The 21036-nt window shown below is 46.4% G+C and overlaps 1 protein-coding gene across 2 annotated transcripts in view; it reads right to left on the minus strand.

Annotated features, from left to right (window-relative positions):
• Nucleotides 1–1099: 1099 nt before the first annotated feature.
• The window catches only part of SNX30 (sorting nexin family member 30), a 389251-nt gene continuing 369314 nt past the window's right edge, over nucleotides 1100–21036 (minus strand). For both annotated transcript variants that reach the window (XM_058302531.2, XM_058302535.2), the window contains 3 exons: nucleotides 17643–17729; nucleotides 8515–8667; nucleotides 1100–7086 (listed from right to left, as the gene is read on the minus strand). In XM_058302531.2, coding sequence (XP_058158514.1) covers nucleotides 7027–7086; nucleotides 8515–8667; nucleotides 17643–17729 — 300 coding nt within the window. In that variant the 3' untranslated portion in view covers nucleotides 1100–7026. The remainder of the gene's footprint in view (nucleotides 7087–8514; nucleotides 8668–17642; nucleotides 17730–21036) is intronic.

Below are 21036 nucleotides of genomic sequence, written 5' to 3' on the forward strand. Positions count from 1 at the left end.
AAGTTCAGAGAGGTGTGAGCTGTCTACAGCCAGATAGCTAGCAAGTGGAGAAGCTGAGGTTTAATCCCAGACAGGTTCATCTTTCACCTCTTTGCCTCATTTGGTGAGAGCGTGGACTTATTGTACTATCAGTAAGCCAAGTTCAGCACCAGTTTAGACCTATGTCCAGCGCATTACCATCATCAGCTATGGCTTAACCTAGCGCTCAGGCACCTACTTCACAACACACACGGACTCCCGAATGAACCACAGACATTTCTTCTTTTCCTCAAAACGTGATGGCAGCCAAAACCAAAATCAAACCAATCAGGGAATGACTGGCCCTGACTCAGAATATGATGCTGTGCTTTGCCATGGGATGGAGCAGGAAGAAATCATGCAATGCCGGGGCTGTTTGTGCACACCTGCTAGTCACAAGGATTACGTGCAGATACTTGGGAGTTCCTTCGTCTCCCCAAGTTGGTTTCAACTTGCATTAGGAGAGGGTAAATTGAGAAGGGTCTTGTTTCAGGGTGCATTGTGTCCTCCAAAAACATGTGCTGAAGATCCTAACTCCCAGTACCTCAGAATGTGACCTATTTGGAAATAGGGTCGTTGCAGATGGAATTAAGAAAAATGAGATCATACTGGAGTCAGGTGTCCTCATAAGAAGAGGGAAATTTGGAGAGGGAAGTAGGCCATGGGAAGTCAGAGGCAGAGACGGAAGTGTTGCAGCTGCAAGCCAAGAAATGCCAAGGATTGCCTGAGAAACCACTAGAGACCAGGAACAGACAGGAGGACAGCCCCCTACAAGCTTCCGAGGGAGTGCGGCCCCGCGGACAGCTGATTTAGGACTTGGAGTCACCAGAACTGAGACCGCGCATTTGTTGTCTTAAGTCACCTAGTTTGTGGTGCTTTGGCACAGTAGCCCAAGGAGACTAATACAGGTCTATTAAAAAGTGAGGAAGAATCAAAAGAGCTCACACGTATTTTTTCCTATTGCTTTGTACATCCTGGTTCTTACAAACTTATTGCCCTTTAGATAAAGTCAGAAAACAGCAGAAGGGCACACATATCTCCTTGTCTTACAAAGAGGTACAAATGAGAACGTGGCTCAGGGTAAAGAAAGCATCTTTTATAGGTTTATTGGTCCATTACTTTAAGTTAATTGAGGTAAATTAACTTTTTAAAATTTACAAGCTAATAGTTTATCAAGCAATACAAATCCTTTTTTTTAACCTCAAAGTATATACTAATCCCATTGTAAACAACAGAATTTTTTTATACACAGATATTTGAAAAAAGGTGGACAAAACCTCATGCCAGCATCAAAAATTCAACAGAAAACAACTTTTTTTTTTTTAAAAACAGTCTCTGGGTTCCATAACAAAGAAAAAAAGGTGACATTCTTTTTTAACGTTTGGTAGCTTCATGAAACAAAGACTTCAATCTGTAAATAAACCACTTTCTCATCGACACACTCTCAAGCACTTTTTTTTTTTCACAGTTTTTATTTTGGCTTAATGGCAGCATGAATAGAAAACCACACATTTACACAGAATACTTCATTAATACCTCAATGTTTTTAAATTTTTAAATGTAAAGAATGATCTTTAAAAATAAGAAACAGTCCAAAATTTGGACATGACCTAAGCAAAAGATTTTTTTCCTCTCTTCCCGGGCAGTTAAAAGACAAGTTAGAAAGTGTGCTGGCAGTTTACTTCACAGGAATCTATCAGATGTACCTCATCTCTCAATGCATTCCCAACTCACAGAGACTGAGGGAAGAGGCACCCAGAAGTATGATGGGCAGAGTGTCCACCGGACAAGACCACTACCTCTGGTGTGTCCAAGTGAACGGAGTGTTGAGATGCTGGTTTGGTATTTGACAAGAGCCCAGCTGACAGGAACACAGGCATTGCTTTACCATCTTGGCTCATAATTTTATATGCAGTCTGCTTTTTTCTCTCCTCATGTCCCTACTAAAGAAAAGCGAGTCTTCTCTCCTCCCGGCTCCTCTGTATCCTTTGGCACCTGAAGGGTTGATCTGAGGCTGTAGGCAAGCCTGTCAGGCGGGGGCGTTGACAGGTGTTAGCTGCTCTGACTCAGCTTACACAGAGCCCAGAATCACCTGAGGAGCGGGTGGTGGTGTTGGGAGAGGTGTGTACACAACTCAGCGCATCACTGATTTAGTAGTAAAAGCTCTGCTGAAATGGACAGAATTATGTGAGCCAACGTAAAATGTTCTATGTTTTTGGCATTTATTTCATCCTGTGGAGAATTTCGATCTGGAATATGCTGCTCCGAAGCCCTCCACAGTATCTTAAAAAGCTGTTCTGCAGAACTGGGGTAAACCTTTCATACTATCATAATCTATAGCTTTCTTTGTATCTGTATGATTTGTCAGTGCTGATACCCTAGCCTCGACAATCAAGTGTGCCAAAAGGCACTAAATTAATCTTTCATGCTTGAAAACAAAAAAGGTTTTGTGGTCCCTGTGTTTCCTCACATTATCAAAAATATCATTTGGCAACAGCAATGCTTAGCTTTCTCCCCCCAAAAGGCAGTCCTAGTTACAAACCTCACTTTTTTGCATGTTTCTTTAAGAGGGCTGAGGACTAGCTATGTTATATCTTTAGTATTTAAGCTGAACAACTGATTATATTTCTAAAACTCTTTCTACCCAGAATTTAAAAAATACTAGTTGACGGATAAGGCATATTAGTAGGTGTTGACAAATTCTCAAAAACTTGAGTTAGGCTTTTAACAGTCTGTGGCATTTAAAAAATTCTGGATTTGTTGGTTTTCAAGTACTAAATACACAGAACGTTTATATCCAAGACACATATCTTATTGATTTGTTAAAGTTCTTTGTTTCAAAGCATTTATTTACAGGCTATCTATTGTAGTAAAAACTACCTGGGATTACATATTTTTTCTGCCACACAGAAAGGGTTAGACAGGCATACCCAGAATGCATTTCAAACACATATGATTAAGAAAGAACAAATACCCTGTAACAAAGCCCCTCCCCCATTGTTCTAATGCAGATGGCCCCTGCACAAGCTCGGATCTGTGCAGCCATTCAGAAACCAGACATCCTTAAAACAAAAAGGTGACAGCCTATGGGATGGGTTGATGAAAAGTCAGATTCCTTTATTCACTGAATTACAAAACTGTGAGGAAGAGGAAAACAACTCTAACAACCCAGCTCAATCATAAGTTTGCCAGGGAATGACATTTCCTTCAAATTTACCAGTAAATGCCATGGGCCATCTGAGTAGAGTGAAGAGGGCATGTCCAATCTCTTGCCATCTTGAGGACTGTTGGAAGTGAGAATGCAAACTCAAATTCCCAAAAAATTTTGTAATTAAGAATGGCCAAGGCAGTTTTACCCCAGCTATGTAATTAGATTGCCCAGTTTCCCCAGGCCCTTAAAGTAGGTGTCTGGGAAGACAGGGTTTGGGATTGGTGTGCTCCGCCCTGACCAAAGGCAGCCCATCTTCCAAGAGGAGGCACCTTTTAGGGATGCCAGCAATGCCATCTAGCTGGGCCTACCTCCTCCCCAGCCCCAAAGAGATAGGGCCAACACAAAACCTTAGAGGTACCCTTGACCTTCCTCTCCCTAGTTCAGGATAGAGTGCTCAATTCTGCAATCCACTGAAGGGTGGCAGAATGGAGAAGGGAGCCAGGTGCTGGGGATTTCAGGGCTATCAGGAGTGGGGCCCAGTCCCACAAGCTCTGGGTGTTACTTGGGTGAGTCCTTTCCCAAGACAGATCCTTGGCCTTCAGAGCCTCCTCTAAAGCAGAGCTTCCTGCTGTTCCATCACAAAAAACAGCCTCACAAGGAAGGAGCAGCAGGTGTGCATTTATTTCATCTCTTGTGGAGTGGCATCTGAGAAAACACTGGCACACATTCAATTTGACATGTAGAACACTCTGGGTGGGGTGCAATTTGGTATGAAAGCAGACTTGTCTTACATTCACCATGGCCCTCAGCTAAAGAGAGGTGTCCAGTGCAGTCAGTAGGGAGCATGGTAAAAGAGCAAGCCAAATACTTCCATAGCCACACCTCTCTAAGATCACCAGGAAGCATTATTAGTGCCTTATTAAAGGATAAAACCGAACCCCAAACCTGGCTGTATAGTATGTTCCTTCCTTATTTAGGAGCAATGGCTCCTTGCCTTGGCCAGAGTAGCCTAGAATCTTCTTACAGATCCATTGCCTTAAGGAAGAGCTGTGTCCTTCTGGCTACAGATCCCAACTGCTCTCTTAGACATCATTTGCACCACTAGAGTTTGCTTAACCTGGATTTTTAACCTGGGCGAACGAAACCTTTGCCTTCCCCAAGTGGGAGGCAGGCAGTCACCACAGACAACTTCCCCTTTCCAAACCCTTGCAACGTGATGCACTCAAGCCTCAAAACCTGTCGGAGCCGTCTGCCTGAGGTAAGGTGCGGCCTTGAGCAAAAATCTCCTGGAAAATAAATACGAGAGAAGAGTCAGTGACGTCAGGGCCATGACTTAGTGGAGCCAAGAAGGATGGGGTGATGTGGCCTTTGGCTGGGAATCTTCTTTGTGCTGACCATGCTAAAGAGGCAAATGCTCCGGTGGGAGTATGGTGGTTCCGTCCTGTCGACCATCCCGTTCCTTCCAGGAGAGCCTCCTCACTTCATCAGTGGGGCCAGTGTCCCTTCTCTGGAAAGACCTTTTCTCCAAAGAAGTCACTAGAGCACCCTAGTTTGTCCAGCTCTGCTGTCAACGGCATGCCTGGAGGACAGGAAGTTTGCCTGTTTCGGCCCTTTCTGGTGTGCTGCAGCCCAGGAACATCACACAGGGACCCAAACAGGGAGAGAGAGAATCCCAGGTGCTGGGATTCCTTCAGAGTCACTCTTCTGCCCTGCGGCAAATACGGAGGGGGCAGGACCGGGCACCCATCTCCTTCCCCACATCTCCTCCCAGTAAGGAAGCTGCCTTCTTTCCCAACAAGTCATTACGTAGGAATGTTCCTGGGCTTCTGCAACTGGCAAATTCTAGTTTTGCTATAACTCTTGCCACAGCTCTTTCCACCCATTCATTATACTGGGCAATTGGTAAAGCACACACTCCACAGGGCAAGACTTATGCATTCCCAAAGATGGGCACCTGCTGCTGGGTCAGCCTGGTGTCCTCTGCCAAATACCAGTGGACTAGACACTGATTCTACCGGGCTACCCGTCAGGTGCGACCCAGGCACCCACACCCACACCTCGCTGGGCTCCGAGGCAGAACGAAATGAACCCCCTCTCGGGGTGGGTGGATTGTTCTCCCCCTTCTACTGCTCTGAACCATTTCTAATTGTACGAAAATGAAAATTCACATCAAAGGGTTTTAGGGTGGCACAGATGGGGCCTAACAGTATAGGCAAGTAACCGGAGACAGAAAAGTTATCCTTCAAATTATGACTTTTTCAAACATGATGAAGTAGAACCAGACAGTTTGGTGCCATCCACCTGACGTCCTCAACAGTGGCTGACACAAGGTCAACTGCAGGGAGAAGTGGTGTCTTCAACAAGCTGCATGCCGGCTGGAATTTACACGTTAACTTGTGTACAAAGCAGTGCCTTAGCACAGCTGTTTCACTGAAAAAACAACCCCCCAAAAAAGAAACTACTGCTTATTTGAGGCTCAGATTTATCATTTCATGGGGATGAAATATTCTTTCTTAAATGAAACAATACAAACATGACATACCTAGCTTCATTTCAGGAGTGAAAAAAAAATAGTTGGAAGATAGATTATTTTTGTCTATTTGTTTTGTGTTGATTTTGACAAACAAACCTTGTAATTGTTTGAAATGAAAGCTTTACATGCAGCCAGAAGTCCCCAGGAAATCCGGCTGTAAATTGAGGAGACCTGGAGATTTTTAGCCTAACTAGAGGCAAAGAGTTTGCTGTCACACTTGTCACCTTAGAGGCCCATCCAGAGACTGACTTTTCTTCCTCACCAGGGAACAATAAGGGTTAAAGCACTTCATGTGGAACATTCACATTTAGCTTACAAATCTTAAGACATCCCAGCCTCTCACCAAAAGGATGCCCAAACCTTCAAAGGTCTTTATGGTGAGGAAAGGCAAATCACATGAAGCAGACACTGGAGGTGGGGCTTGCTAAGCCGCAGCACTCACCAGGGGAACGACTGATGTGAAGAGAACAGATATTCCCGCACGTCTGATCCCTTCTCTGATGACATTTAACAAGCAAAACATTTAAGGAAGTGACAGAGAAAAATGCACCTTTTTTTTCATTTTACACAAACACAGTTTCCGATCTACTGTGCATTCCAGCGTCAGAAAAAAGTTCAGAGAGCGTTCCCCTTAGCTTCCCGACGCGTCGCATCAGGCTAAGGACGCTGGCTGGCTTGCTCAAGGGTGGCTGCATGGAGACATGGGGCAGATTTAAGTGGTCCTAAGTGAACCAGAAGACAACAGACAGGTGTCGCTCATCACGAGCTGGCCCCAGGCTGCACTCCCAGCTGCAGGCCGCCGTTCAGTCAGGATTCTCCACGGAGGGGCAAACACCTCCGTCCAGGCTGGGGCAAGTCAGGGCCCACAGAGGACAATTCCAGAGCCATCTCGTGTATCCACAGGGGGAAGCAGCTGCCTTCCATTCATGCCTCTCTCCCATCTTTGCGAAACAGGCCCTGGATTCTCTCCTACAACAGGCAACTTAGCTGTCCTCAAAGAGGAAACTGGAACAAGATGTCAGAATGCGGCTGAGGGCTGTCATTCCCCACAGTTCCACATCTTCTTAGTGTTCCCTTCACAACACAGAGGTATGCTTCTTTTGCTGAGAGATGATTATAGATGACCACACAGACTCCACCAAGGAATAAATAGTAATAGAAAACAACCGTGGATGAAGGAAGGGGGACAGGAAAGAAACACATGAAGGAGAGATGTTTCTGTGGTGGTTTTCCCAGCACCATCCCTCTCTGGCACTGCAGGAACGATTCGAGACGGGGTGCCATGCCCTGTGTTGGTAGAAGAGTCTGTGTCCCAGGAAGGAACTTATTTGGCCTCTTGTTTCTCCTGAAGCAATGGAATAATCGACTCCCACGCCATGAGGCACTGAAACAACAACACACACATGGTATCAGCACCGAGTTTCAGATTTTGAGATCAGCTTCTTAATTCTGATCTACACTCTCATCGCCGAGCCTGCTGGGTCACCTTTGTCTAAAGACGCCTACATGGATTGTCCATAATAAGTAAGGCCAGCAGGGCAGGTACCAGATGTTTGTTTTGAATGCATTGCCCCATCGCTGCGAGAGACAGCAGGGTCTGTACAAGGTTTCAGTGCATTCGTGTTCATCTGAAACCCTAATATCCAGTGAGTGGAAATGTATGCACAGGAAGAAATTCCCTTCAAAGAGCAGGAAAGCGGGTGCAGGTATAGCTTAGTGGATGAGTGCCTGCTTTGCATATATGAGGTCCCAGGGTCACTTCCCAGTACCTCCTGAAAATTAGTAGTAATAATAATAACAATAATAATAATAAAGCAGAAGAGAGACCAGGCCGCCAGCCCTTGAAGAGGCCCTTGTGGATGCGCAGTAGGAATGGTGACAAGGAAGAGGTGTGGGTGGTGTCAATGGTGATTGGAATGGGCCAGCCACCTAGCTCAGAGGGGTTGGAAAACGTACTCCTCTTTACCGTCCTAAGGTTTGTTTGTTTCTGCCACTCCTGGATCTTCCAAAGGGGAGAATGGTGGGAGGAAAGGACCCATTATTCATTGACTTTTACAATGTCCCAAACGCTGTTAGGTATTTTCCGTTCATTATCACCAGTCCTTACAATTCTACAAAGTGCTGCTATTATTATTATTACACACAGAACACACACATTTCAAAGAAAGGGGAAATGGGCCCCAGAGAGGTTCAACAACTTGCCCAATACCGGTCAGTAGGTGACAGAGCCCACAATTCCCAAACTGATGATTTTACATGACACCCATCTCCACAGATCACAGGGATCCATGAATAAAACAGTTTTTAATGCAACTGCTTTCCTTTGCAATCCTACATACCTTTATTTTAGATATTTAAAAACAGCATTCTGATGGGGGCCTATAGGCTCCACCAGTCAACTACCAGAGACCATGGCACAATGGAAGTTAGGAGCCCAGGGACATAGAGCCCAGGATAGCTGAAAGCAACCCCAAAGCCCCCATTAAGCGGCGGCTTCCCTGTGCCAAAGGAATGCGTGCCTCTGGGAGCAGCTAGCCCCAGGACTAATGAGTGTGGAAGACAGAACCGCCGCTCAGTTGGCATCATGCATGAGGGAACCCCTCGTGAGGACCCACAGGCTGAGGCCTGTGCTTCCAAACTCAGCCCTGCCCCTGGCACAGCTGGACAAGGGGGAGGGAGCTGAGACTGAAGAGATAGAAGGAAGGACCAAGGCTCTGGCCTTTGGCTTCCAGGCGTCCCTCAGGCAGGGCTCTGGCATTGCAGATGCGTCCTCAGGGGGAGGCCGGCCGGCTTGCTGCTCACTCACTGTTACCTTCTCGTAATAGTGGATGTTCTTGTCGGCCATCCCCACGAGCAGCTGGCGGAAGTCCTGCCTCTTGTTGTTCTGCCACCTCTCCATGTCGGCCTTGAGGTCAGCATTGAAGCATTCCATTCGGTCCTGGCATTTCTCAACGTCCGCCGGCACCTGGAGGGGGCAGAGAGTATACATGGGTGCTCTGTGTGTGTAACTGGGAGAGAAAGATGGAACTCTGCAGGCACCCTGGACAACTGCAAAGCACTTATGCTTCCGCAAGAAAAAAATTCTGACTTTTTCTCCTGATGGCATGACTGAAATCACTTTTGCCTTCCCTTGCTGATTTACCTACTACTACTATCACCACCTCGGGGCAAACAAAAACAAGAGTGCCCTAGCTCCCCGCCCCTGCCACATCCTCCCCAGCTTCTGCCCTCCCTTCCCCCCCACCTCCCAGTGACTCAGTCACAGGGAACACCCAGAGAGCAGCAGCCTCTGGATCTGCCTCTGCTCCTCACTGACACAATCCGGTTCCCTCACTCCCTTCTTGGCCACTGCTCCTGTTAGCACCTGGATGAAAGTTCCAGGTGCAACTTTCTATTTGTTTAACAAAACTACTGCTACCAGGAGGAAAAAAAGCAAAGCTCTGACAAGAGAACCTCATCCAGGCACAGTGAGATGAGGGAAGCTGGTGTCTCTGATTCAAAGGATTCCCTCATTATCCAGGCAAGATTCCTGGCCTCTCTTCCAGGGGTGGGGAACTCAGGACTGGACGACCCGCAAAAATTGAGAATCAAAACCACAGCTCTGGGTTTTTTGATTGCTTGAGATTTCAATCTGGGCAATATTTAATTTAGGATTTTCACAACATGCATGGTACTGAGGAATAAAAGTGTTCAGGCCTCAAAAGGCAGATCTTGTCTCAAGATGCTTCTGGTCTAGTTGTGAAGAAAAACCAGCATATCCAGGTAATAAGGCAAGATGTTTCGTGGGCTTTCGCTTTGCCCTGAGGCCCTAAGACATGCACAGGAGCAGGAACTGGAGAATGAGTCCAACTTGGGGAAAGGATCAGGCTTCCTAGAGGAAAGAGCACTGAGGTGACTCTTTAAAGATGAAAGAAGTGGAACATGTGCCGGTGGGGAGGGGGCGGTCCAGAGCCGCAGTACATGCAAGTGGCAGAGGTGGGCAAATGGCCACCCGGGGACTAGCTCCTGAGGCTACGGGGGACACAAAGGCGGATGGTGAGGGCCCGGCGCGAGCAGGGTCGAAGAGCCTGGACTCTTCCTGAAGGCCATGTTTTCTGAAGCCCATTGGACACATGCCCCCTCTTGGAAAATATAAGAAACACGCTTCCTCTAGCTGGAGCAGACTGCCCTAGAGGTAGACTTTCAGAGTTTCAACCCCATGGCTACCACTTACTAGATTTCTGACATTGGGCCTCAGCTCCTTTTTCTACAAAATAACAATACTATCCACCTTAAAAGGTCATTTCATTACATGAAATAGTATACAGAAAGCACTTGGTGCCTGGTATAGAGTTAGCACTTAGCAAATGTCACTTTGTATGGGGATCAATATCATAAGTCACTGTTGTACAAAAGACAGAATCTATCATTTGCATAGCCCCTCAAGTCAAGAATATTTTATTGAGCTTTACTCCCTAAATTATAAGAAATGTGGGGTTTTTTTTTCATTTTCTAAATATAAAAATGGTACGATTAATTTTGTTCTTTCAAACTTCATGGCACCCTTCGCCCACGCTACCCCACTCGGAGATTTCGCCACACATCTGAGATGAGTCAATTCTAAACTCTATTTTCTCGAGACTGCCCTGGGCCCCATGGGCGGGGTGGTAACACCACAAGGGAGGGGGTGGGTTAGACCGACCTAGTAGAGGCGATTTGGCAACCAGCTGTGTGTGGGACCTGAGAAATAGGGAGTCAGAAGGAGAGCCGCCCAGTGCAAAAAAAAGTGCAGCCTGCCCAGGAATGGCACCGCACACACAGAGAGCTGACACAGCAAGATGATGCAACAAAAAGAAACACAGATAACCGTGCCGCTGACAACAGAAGTGGACAAAGACGACGCAGCAAATAGACACAGAGAACAGACAACTGGGGTGGGGGGGAAGGGGAGAGAAATAAATAAATAATAAAATTTTTAAAAAATTTAAATTTAAATTTAAAAAAATTTTAAAAAAGAAGACAGCCTGGAGCTTCTGATCTGGGTTCAGGATACAGGGCAGGACCACTGACACTGACCAGGGCATGAGCCAGATAAAGGCAGTAGTGTAGCCATTGGAAGGGTGCGACCCCTCCATAAGAAGGGGCCGAGGAGGGGTGGGCTGAGGGTGGGCCTCATGGAAAGGCCTACATTTAAGAGGCTAATACAGGAGTCAGCCAAGGTCACTAAGTAAGAAGCACAGAAGTAGGAAGTGAACCGGGAGAGCACAGTCAGAGGCCCGGGGATAGAAAGGGTTAGAAGGGGAGAGCTGGGCTTAACAAAAAGAGAGCAAATGGAACTGCGGTGAGCCGCGGGCAGGGACCACCTTGTGAAGTTGCCGGCTTTATGGAGAAGAGGTCTGCTGGCAGCAGAGCTAAACTGACATTCTCTTCACTTTTGTTTCTTTTTTGAAGGGTGTCTTGGGAACAATCAATTCACTGACCTGTAACATCCAGCATTCCTGCTTATCTTGATGTTTTAATTTTTGTGACTGAGGTATTGTTAGACTTGGGCTATCTTGTGTTTGAAGGATGCTGAGATGGCAGTATCTGATGCTAATGGTTGGGTGTAGTTTATCAGAAGAAACTAAGAAGACAAGATGATCTGAATAGACCTCGAAAGACAAACACTTCTATTTAGAGGACAAAACTGCATTGTTCCCCTTGGTTTCCCCCATCTCTAAAGAGAATTTCCATGACAGGACATGGGTTGTTGGCGTGAGGGGAGAAGTGTGATGTGAGATGGGATTGTGGACTTTCATGTGTTGGAGGAGGCAGTGGGGGGGAGGGGGAGAATAGCCTGAATCCATTCAACATTTATTTAAAAGGGTGTTACTGAGCTCGTTCCATGCACCAGGCAATTCTGGGCCTTAGAATACAAATCTCTACCTACGTTTTCTTCTTGAACTGCTCCATAATGTCAATAGGACATAATAACTATTCAAGGTTGGAGGAGTCATGACTGCGTGGGGACCAGTGACAGAACTATTTCAAGACGGTGGCCTCCTTGGCCAAATGCAGCTGAGTGAGCCTGCGGGGCAGAGCTTCCCAACTGTGGTGTGTGCACAGCAGCGCTACTGATCCCCCCACCTCCTGCCCTCTGGGGAGCCAGAGACCCCGCGCTGGTCCCCTCCAGTTTCAAGCAGCCTCGTCTGTTTATCCAAGTGTGACATACAAATGTTTCCATTTTCTAAGTGAGCCATGAGGCGGAACAAAAGTTGAGAAAACAGAAATGGTGCAAAGATTGAGAAGAGGCCACTGAACTTCACAAATAGGAAATTACTGGTGCCCTGAAAGAATGCTTTATTTTCAAAGGGACAAAAAGACACTAATTTCAGAGACTGCCAGGAGAGGAGGGAGAAGTTTCTGCTCCTTCTCACTTCCACATGACCACTTGCTCACATCCATACCAACGCTACTCCTTTCTAACTGCTTCTTTCCCTAGGCACCAGACACGGCACAAGGCCACCTGTGGGTCAGGGCCTAAAATAGCACCTTTTAAAGATAATCATGAGGTGCTTTTTTAAAAAGATACTTAGATTACATAAATGTTACATAAAAAATAAAGGGAATTCCCATATGCCCTGCTCCCTACCCCTCCCACATTTGCCCACATTAACAGCAACCTTCATTAGTTATAACTGATGAACACATTTTGGAGCATTGCCACTGTAGCAGTTTGATATAGTTTATGAATTCCAAAAATAGATATTGGATTATATTTGTAAACTGGTTTGTCTGAGGTTTCACTTTTTTTGATTAAATTATGATTAGGGCTTTGACTGGGCCACATCAGTAGGGTGTTGAGTCCCTGCCTCTTGGTGAGCAGGGACTCACAGATAAAAGACATGGCAAAGGACAGAGTGGTGTGTTTTGAGCTGGAGCCTGGGAAGTAAGCACACAGGAGCAGAGCAGCTAAGCCTGGAGAGAATCAAGCCCCTGGGAGAGAGAGAGAGAAAGTCACCTGATAGTCTAAAGCTGGCCTTGTGGAGAGAAGCAAAGCTTAGAGAGTCTCATAGTCTACAGCTGACCTTGTGGAGAAAACAGAGGAGCTGAGCCTGGAGAGAAATGAGGCCTGAGAAGAGAGGAACCCAGGAAGCCTGAACCCTGGCAGACAACAGCAGACATCTTGCTCCAGCATGTGGCCATAGACTTTGGTGAGGGAAGTAACTTATGCTTTATGGCCTGATAACTGTAGGCTTCTACCCCAAATAAATACACTTTATATATAAAAACCAACTCTAGCATTTTCTGGCATTTTGCATCAGCTCCCCTTAAGCTGACTAATACAGCCACTAAGAGTGGATTATAGTTTACATTGTAGTTTACACTCTCTCCCACACAATTTTGTAAATTATAACAAGATATATAATGGCCTGTATCTGTCATTGCAATGTCATTCAGGACAATTCCCAAGTTCCAAAAATGCCCCCACAGTACTCCTCTTTTTCTTTCTCCCTGTCCTCAGAATCTCCAGTGGCTACTGCCTCCACATCCATAATAAAAGTTCTTCCTTTGCTAGAATCACAATACGACTATAGTACAACACCAGTAAGTCTACTCTGACCCATCATTCATTCCCCAGTTCTGAGGATTCTGGGATGGTGATGCCCACTCCACTGCCAATTGAGAGGGGGCTTAGATCCCATGGGGCAGATGGATGGGACCATCCTGTTTAATCGTAAGATTTTTATAAAGCAATCTCTTGGCATCCCACCTTTGGTCTTTTGGGAACTAGTAAGGCATAAATATATTAGTACCGAGAAGAGTCCAGTCCAGACTAGCATAAAATGTGCAAGTTCCCTGCCAACCACTGTTCACATTTGGGTACATCATCTTCTAGTCCATTTTTAAACACAATTCCTGAGCCCCTCCTTATTTCCAGTAGGAACAAGATAGTTTTGATATCTTCTGTAGTGTCTAAGAAGGATCAAATTCCAAAACTAATTTAAGTCCGGGGTCTTCACAGATCCAGCGAAGGCAGTCAGCCCACTATGAAGCACCTATGTTTTTTCTAAACGCAAAATGAGGAGGAGATAAGCAAATTCATCGAAACAGAAAGTAGATTACAGCTTACCGGGGCTGGAGACAGGTATAAAGTTTCTGTTTAGGATGATGAAAAAGTTTTTGCAGTGGATGGTGGCGATGGTTGCACAACATTGTAAATGTAAATTAACTAATGTTACTGAATTGTATACTTAAAGTGGAACATATTATATATTCGTATTTTATGTTAAAATGAGAAAAGCCAGTGCACAATCCAAAACTCCATATGCCTGAGATTAAACTACCTCAGAGTCTGCAGAGTCTTTTCCCAACCCTAAAAACAAAGCCCAACTTTAAATTCTGACACTAGCATTTTCCCCCAGGTCTGGAAGGCTTGCCCTGTGCCCCCAGAACACACTGAGAAGTTCCAGCCACAGGCTCCTGTGCTACAGTGGGAACCAGGGGACTCTCTGTAACCACCTTAGATGTCCCCCCCATCTGAAATTCTCAGTGAGGGTTAGGGAGACCCATGAGGCCACTTCTTTCTTCAGGATTACAGAGAAGTGATCAGATTTCGATACCAGTCCACAGCTTCACAGACGCCACCTTTCTCTTTGTCTCCAGAGAAAAAAGAAGGTAAGCCCCAGATTCCCTTAGATCTCCTGCTGACATGCTCACCAGGCCCCGGTCCAGCCCCCTCCCCACCCCCCCATCTTTTGGTGGGAATCCTCCACTTCCCCACATCCCTGTGATGGACCTGTGAGCATTCTCACACCTACTGTAAGTTATAAACAGCAGGACCAGTTAGGTGCCCATGGCCCCCACTCTGGGGTAGAATCATCCCTAACACACATCCTGATACCCTGGCTTTTACTTGCAACAGAAACTCTGGAAGGTAGGGCTCAAGACCACACAAAACTAAACCCATCCAAACCTTTGGCTACTCATGCCCTATATGTCGATCCACCTGCATGAGCAGGTAGATGGGTCATCAGGAGAAATATGGGCTTGGTGCCAGGGTGGGAAAGCAGGGGGAGCTTGGGGACACAAGGAAACAGTGTCTGAAATACTGTGGTCAGAAAAAAATGAATAAAATTTTTTAAAAAAATTTAAGTGGGCAATGAACCCAGAAGACAAAGTTCTCAGGCAGCATTCTCACGAGAGACAACTAGAGCTAGCATGGAAGCAGGGCTCCAATGGACAGGCATCTGTTACGTCCAACACTATGATGAGTTTCATGTCTTCACAACAACCATATGTATGCAACAACTGAGACCCACAAAGGTCCAAACCTGTCCAAGCTAGAGGCCACACTGGCATTTGAACCCAGAGCTATGGGATTCTAAATCCTGTGCACTATCAAGCCATGGTAGAGTTGGACAAGCTAGCAACGGAGCCCTCCTCAGCCCATCAGGGATCTGCCACCCCAGACTGAAAACTGTGCACAAATTCTGCAAGCCCCATTGTTAGATCACACACACCAGTACACCTCCTTCATGGGAGCTCCAGTTTTGTTTTGATTTGTTTTTAAATATCAGAATTCTAAACAGGTAGCAAAATGAACTTTGGCATGGCTCAAAATCCCACTAGAAAGGGACAATGAAGACGCCACCTGTGGTATGCTAAGAGAATGCAGATATGGTTAGCACCTGCTGGTTATTCCCATCAGTTAGAAAGAATTCCTTCCCTTCTTGTGGAAACTCCTCAGCCAGGAGAATGAGTCGTGTGGGGAAGTGGTGCTCCAGGGAAGGGAGGGGGGAAATAGCAGCAGCCGCAGCAGGAAAATTTCAGCAACCACTGGAGAAGAGGAGTCACTCGCATCAGCATAAAGGGTAGAATATGTGGCCACGGAGCCTCAGCATCTAGGCTGGGTGGTATGTGGCAAAGACAGCTTTCCCTCTCTGCTCGAGACCCCACTAAGGCTGGCATGACTTTCAGGAAGCCACCAAGCCAGTGCACAGTCAAGATTTACTGCAGCCTATGATTCAAAACCTTCAGCTCCTGTCTTTGGAAGGAAGGGCTGAACATACATTAAATTACAAAACCAGCCTTGGAGAAAGCTGGTATTCAGGGCTGAGCTGATCCTCGGCTTCCAAATGAGGCCAGTGGCACAATGTGCTGGTTCTCCTGCTCTCCCTAGCCAGGGAAAGCTACTTCTGTATTTATAGTTGGGGGCTAAACTGTTGAAAGGAAAATTTCAAAATATATCAACAGTATTCCATGCCATTCCTTTCGATAAGACTGAGACACAGGCTCAGCACACAGCACCACGTGCCAGAAGACTACAGGGTCAGCTAGGAATTAGTCGACAGGCTAGGCAGTGGGAAGATACAGACAGCTTTGAGCACTGCCGCTTTCCCATTGTGGCCTCCCACGTGACAAAGAGCCAACAAGAAGACCGAAAACATGCAAGAAGGCCGAGAGCCTGTGGAAGGAGGAAAGAAAGGGAGGAGGCCTGGCTCTTTGGCCAATCTCGGCTGCATACACACAGGGCCAGTGCCAAGTGCCCCAGTCGTTAGCCTCTGGTTTGCCATAAGGTATTTGGAGCCTGCGTTCTCTCGTGTTGAACAATGTGAGTAACACATGAATAGGTGCAACAAACTTGTATTCCTGCTGTGTACAGCACGGTGGATGCGGACATTCGGCGTCAAGAGGGCTAGGTCATTTATTGAGCTGCTTTGTGCCTTACTTCCTGGTCCATGAAATGGAGAAAGAACAAAGCCTTCCCTCTGTGCCTCCCATGACTGCTGTAGGGATCGCATGAAGCAAGTGCTATAAAAAAAGCACCCCATAAAGCCCAGGTATGCCATTACTGAGCTTCGGGTTTCAAATTCCCAAAGCTGGCTCCTTCCCAGCTATGCCCTGGCATGGTACTGTGGCAAGAACCAAGGCAGGGGAGAGAAAAGACAAAAAGAACTCTGATGTCAAACTATTTTCCAGAAACTTGGGCCACTGCTATTTATTTTTTAAATCACACTTCCTTTTTATTTTAATTTTTTTAGCAAATACCACCTCCAACGACAAACTACATGAGGAGCAAAGTAATGTAACGATGATGGGAACTGAGGAGGGTTCTAAAGACAGAAGGCAGGGTGTGACGCTGGCTCTAGCACTTGCCAGTACTGTGCTCCTGGGCCTCAGTTTGCTGGTCTCTCAAATGGGAATAATTATGGCATCTAAACCAGTCAACGCTTGGAATAAATTCGATAGTACAGCAGCACATCGAGAGCACTTGCACGGTGGCTAGTGTTTCTCTTATTTTTTATCCTGGCTGGGGGGAGAGAAAGGCAACAAGTGGAGTGACTGAAACAACAGATACATTTTTACCACCGTGGTCCTCTACCCCAGACCCAGCGCTACAGATGAGCTAGGCCAGTGCTGCTCAAACTCGCTGCGGCGAAGGCCAGTTTTGGTTGGCTTTTCACCTCCAAGCCAACCAAGTCGTGGTCCCGCTGGACACGCAGCTCAGTCCACATGCAGCTCACCGCACCGGTTTAACAGCACTCGTCTTACATGTTCAACGAGATGGGACCACGATCCTTCAGCCAGGTCAGACTGCTGGGAAAGTTCCTAAGTGCTTACTCTCTGTTTCTGCACTTTCTTTGTCATGAATCAGTAAGAGTTTGTGGACAGGCCACGAACCACACTTTCAGAGCACTGATCTAGATGATTCTTCCCCTTTTCCCACAATGTCATTTTACAGTGGGCTGGAAGGTTAAAAAAAGAAAAAGTCCAAGGAAATCCAATCCCAAATAATATGAGGAATTCTTAGATTAAGACATAAAATGGAGCACAAGGAGGGACACAGCAGTGTCGGCAAGGCCCAGTTGGCCTGGACCGTCATGGTTGTTTGTATCTCAGGACAAGGATTCACTTGGTGCCAGCAGGGGTGATGGTTCAGCCCGAAGCAGCCCGGCCCACCCCAGGAAGCCCCCTGACCTTGGGGCGGTCTTCCTTCCTCAGAGCCACAGCTTCCAGCTTGGCTTCGTACTCTGCTTGAACTTGGTCCCTTTTCTTCAACACGCTCTGTGGGAGGCAGAAAGGAAAAGCATCATCACAGAGTCCACACAGGGGCCTCCGACCCCCAACAAATGCTTCCACACCCCACCCATCCCCAGATCACTGCTCCAAGAGGAGTCTGGCCTTAGCACAGAAGCTGCAGTGTGATGCACAGCATGGGGCAAAGGATGGAAGACATGAGAACCATAACTGGAGATGTAATGGCCTGATGCCAAAGGTGAGAGAACTCTGGGGAAGGGCAAGTGGGGGAAATGGTGCCCACCCATAGCCACAATGGTGGGAGGGCTCTCGGCTTCACCGTGGGCAGAGAGAACTCAGCTGTGCCAAAATGTGGAACTTTGCAGTTAACAATGCTGGGCGCTCTCTGAACTCCTGATGGAGAAGTCCAAGTCAAGAGAGTTCATGACTCCTTCACGCTTTGAGTTGATCCCTGGTTGACCGATTTGTTCATTGACCCATGAGTTACTTATTTGTCATCTACTATGGGTCAGGCAAACAAAGAGCAAAGGGATATGACCCCTCCTTTGGGGGTTCAATATGGGAGAGGGGCAGAACAATAAAAAGTTGTATATGCTATAAAAAATAATAATAATTGACTATGTACAAGACTACTCTTTTTTTAGTAGAGTCACAAATGGCACACCAAAAGTGGTAAAAACTTACTCTTGCACTAACTCAGAAATCATAAATGGCTACAAAAGTTTCGAATCACGCATTCTTCCCACAGGGAGCCCTCCAACCGAGCTTGGAGTCAGGCAGGAAGGAGCCGTTCCTAGGCTAAGCGGTGGGCATCTTGTGTCCCTAACAACTTGCTAAAAGCGCTAAACTAAGGACAACTTCCTAATATTGACAAAGGGAACCTCAAGTCTTCCCTAGAGCAAAATCTACATTGAGAAATGTTTTGCTGTGAAAACAGCAAGAGGTGAAACTTGCAATAATGTATTTTTTGCTGTTTCCACTCACCTTTTTCTCACATGCTCTAAAGTTCCCTCCCTACACTGACTAATCTTTGAGTAGGAATATTTACAGTGTCATTCAATAGAACTTTCTGTGGTGGAAACATCTACAGTCCACACTGTCTGATATGGTAGCCACTAGCCTATGTGCCTACTAAAATGTGGCTAACGTGACTTAGGAGGTAGATTTAACATTTTATTTAATTTTAATTAACTTAAATTTAAACTTAAAATACCACATATGGCTAGGAGCTACCACATGGGACAGTGCATGTCCATAATGTAAAAAAAAATTTTAATTAAAAAAAAAAATCAGGGACCCTTTCTGAATTTCTTAGAGTCTGAAAAATAAACTAAATCTACAGGTCTAGTACCAGCAGTGGTAAAAATCACCATTTCCCCTCAAGGGTGCTATCCATGAAGGTGCTAATGTGGTTCCTCAAGGAGAGATGGGGCCAACTGGAAACCTTACCACCACCAGGTCCTCCCTTCGCAGAGTGCCTCATGCCACCCTGGAAAAAGTGCACATACCCAGGCTAGCATTTCGAGGCATGAGGATGAGCTGTTCACTGGATTCGTTCCAGTGAGACACACTCTGTCACTGTGGCAAAGAAAATATCGACCAAACCTAGAGATGACGTTAAAGCATTGCTTTGAAATAGTCATCACAGGGTGGGGCTTCCTGTCCCTCTTTCTGCTGCAAGTCACCTTGGGGGAGGGATGAGGGAACAGATGGAATGCGTTGCCCGCTCGCTCTCCACCCCCTCAGGTGAGAGAGCACCACGCTCCAGCCGTTCTGCCTCCCCACTTTCAGCCCGGAACTCCCGGGCCCCAGATCTGGAGAGGCGGGGTCTCATCTCGGCCACTGCTACTCCTCACCTGGAGTAGCCAGAATGGGGCCTTCTCCTCCAGCTTGCCTGGAGGATTTGTGCTGATGTCCCTGCACACGGGACGGCATGAGGGCTCACAAGGACCCTGCAGGTGGAAGGGTAAGATCCCCATTTTATAGACAAGAACACAAAGGTGCAGAGGAGGGACCTGCCTGAGGCTCCACCACCGGCCAACACGGTGACTCCCTCCAACTCTTCCGGCTGCGTCCCAGAATGGCTGTGGCTTCACTGTCTGTGATCCAGCCACTCGAGAGGTTGGGAAACACGTTTTAAAACAAGATAAACTGTTTTGAGACACCATCTTTGTTTACCTTTGGGGATGGTCTGAATGGAACCCATACAACACAGGCTCTGGCTGTCAAACCAGCATTTTAGATGGAGTCCGAGCCTCTGTAATGAGGTCAAAGGGCCAACAGACCCTTTGACTGAGTCAGCATCTACAGAGAGGTCCCATCTCACTCAGCGACTCTCAGAACACAGTCACTGAGCTTTTTTTTTAGCAAATTTTTTAATTGTCTTTTTTGTAAAGATACATAGATCACACAAAATGTTACATTAAAAAATATAGGGAAGTGGCTGTGGCTCAATCAGTTGTGCTCCCGTCTACCATATGGGAGGCCCTGGGTTCACGTCCTGGGACCTCCTTGTGATGGCAGGCTCGCCTACATGTCACAGAGAGCTGCTGGCCTGCGAGCGTCGTGGAGTGCCGACTCAGCAAGGTGATGCAACAAAGACTGAGACAAGTAAAAACACAGAAAAGCGCACAGTGAATGGACAGAGAGAGCAAATAACAAGCAAGCCACAAGGGGAAGCAATAATAAAAAATTTAAAAAAAAATATATATATATACACACACACACACACATATACACATAAGAGGTTCCCATATACCCCACTCCCCACCCCCCCACTCCTCCCACATCAACAACCTCTTTCATCATTGTGGCACATTCATTGCATTTGGTGAATCCATTTTGGAGCACTGCTACAATGCATGGATTATAGTTTACGTTGTAGTTTACATTCTCCCCCAGTCCATTCATGGGTTATGGCAGGATATATAATGTCCTGCATCTGTCTCTGTAATATCATTCAGAACAACTCCAAGTCCCGAAAATGCCCCCATGTCACACCTCTTCTTCCCTCTCCCTGTTCTCAGCAACTCCTATGGCCACTGTCTCCACATCAATGATACAGCCAAGTAGGATCTAAGCCCCCTCTTGATTTAGAGGTGGAGTGGACATCGCCATCCCAGGGTCCACAGGATGGAGGAATAAAATATGGATTAGAGTGGACTTACTGGTATTCTACTATAGAATTATTGTGACTCTAGCAATGGAAGAAATTGTATCATTGATGTGGAGACAGTGGCTACTGTCTGAGCTTTTAACGGCTCTTTATAGGATCTGATTCTCATGGATACCACAAATCCAAAAGCAGATAGTTTCCTTGTTATACTTTGTGCGT

The sequence above is a fragment of the Dasypus novemcinctus genome, chromosome 8 (assembly GCF_030445035.2).
Source record: "Dasypus novemcinctus isolate mDasNov1 chromosome 8, mDasNov1.1.hap2, whole genome shotgun sequence".
Taxonomy (NCBI): Eukaryota; Metazoa; Chordata; class Mammalia; order Cingulata; family Dasypodidae; genus Dasypus; species Dasypus novemcinctus.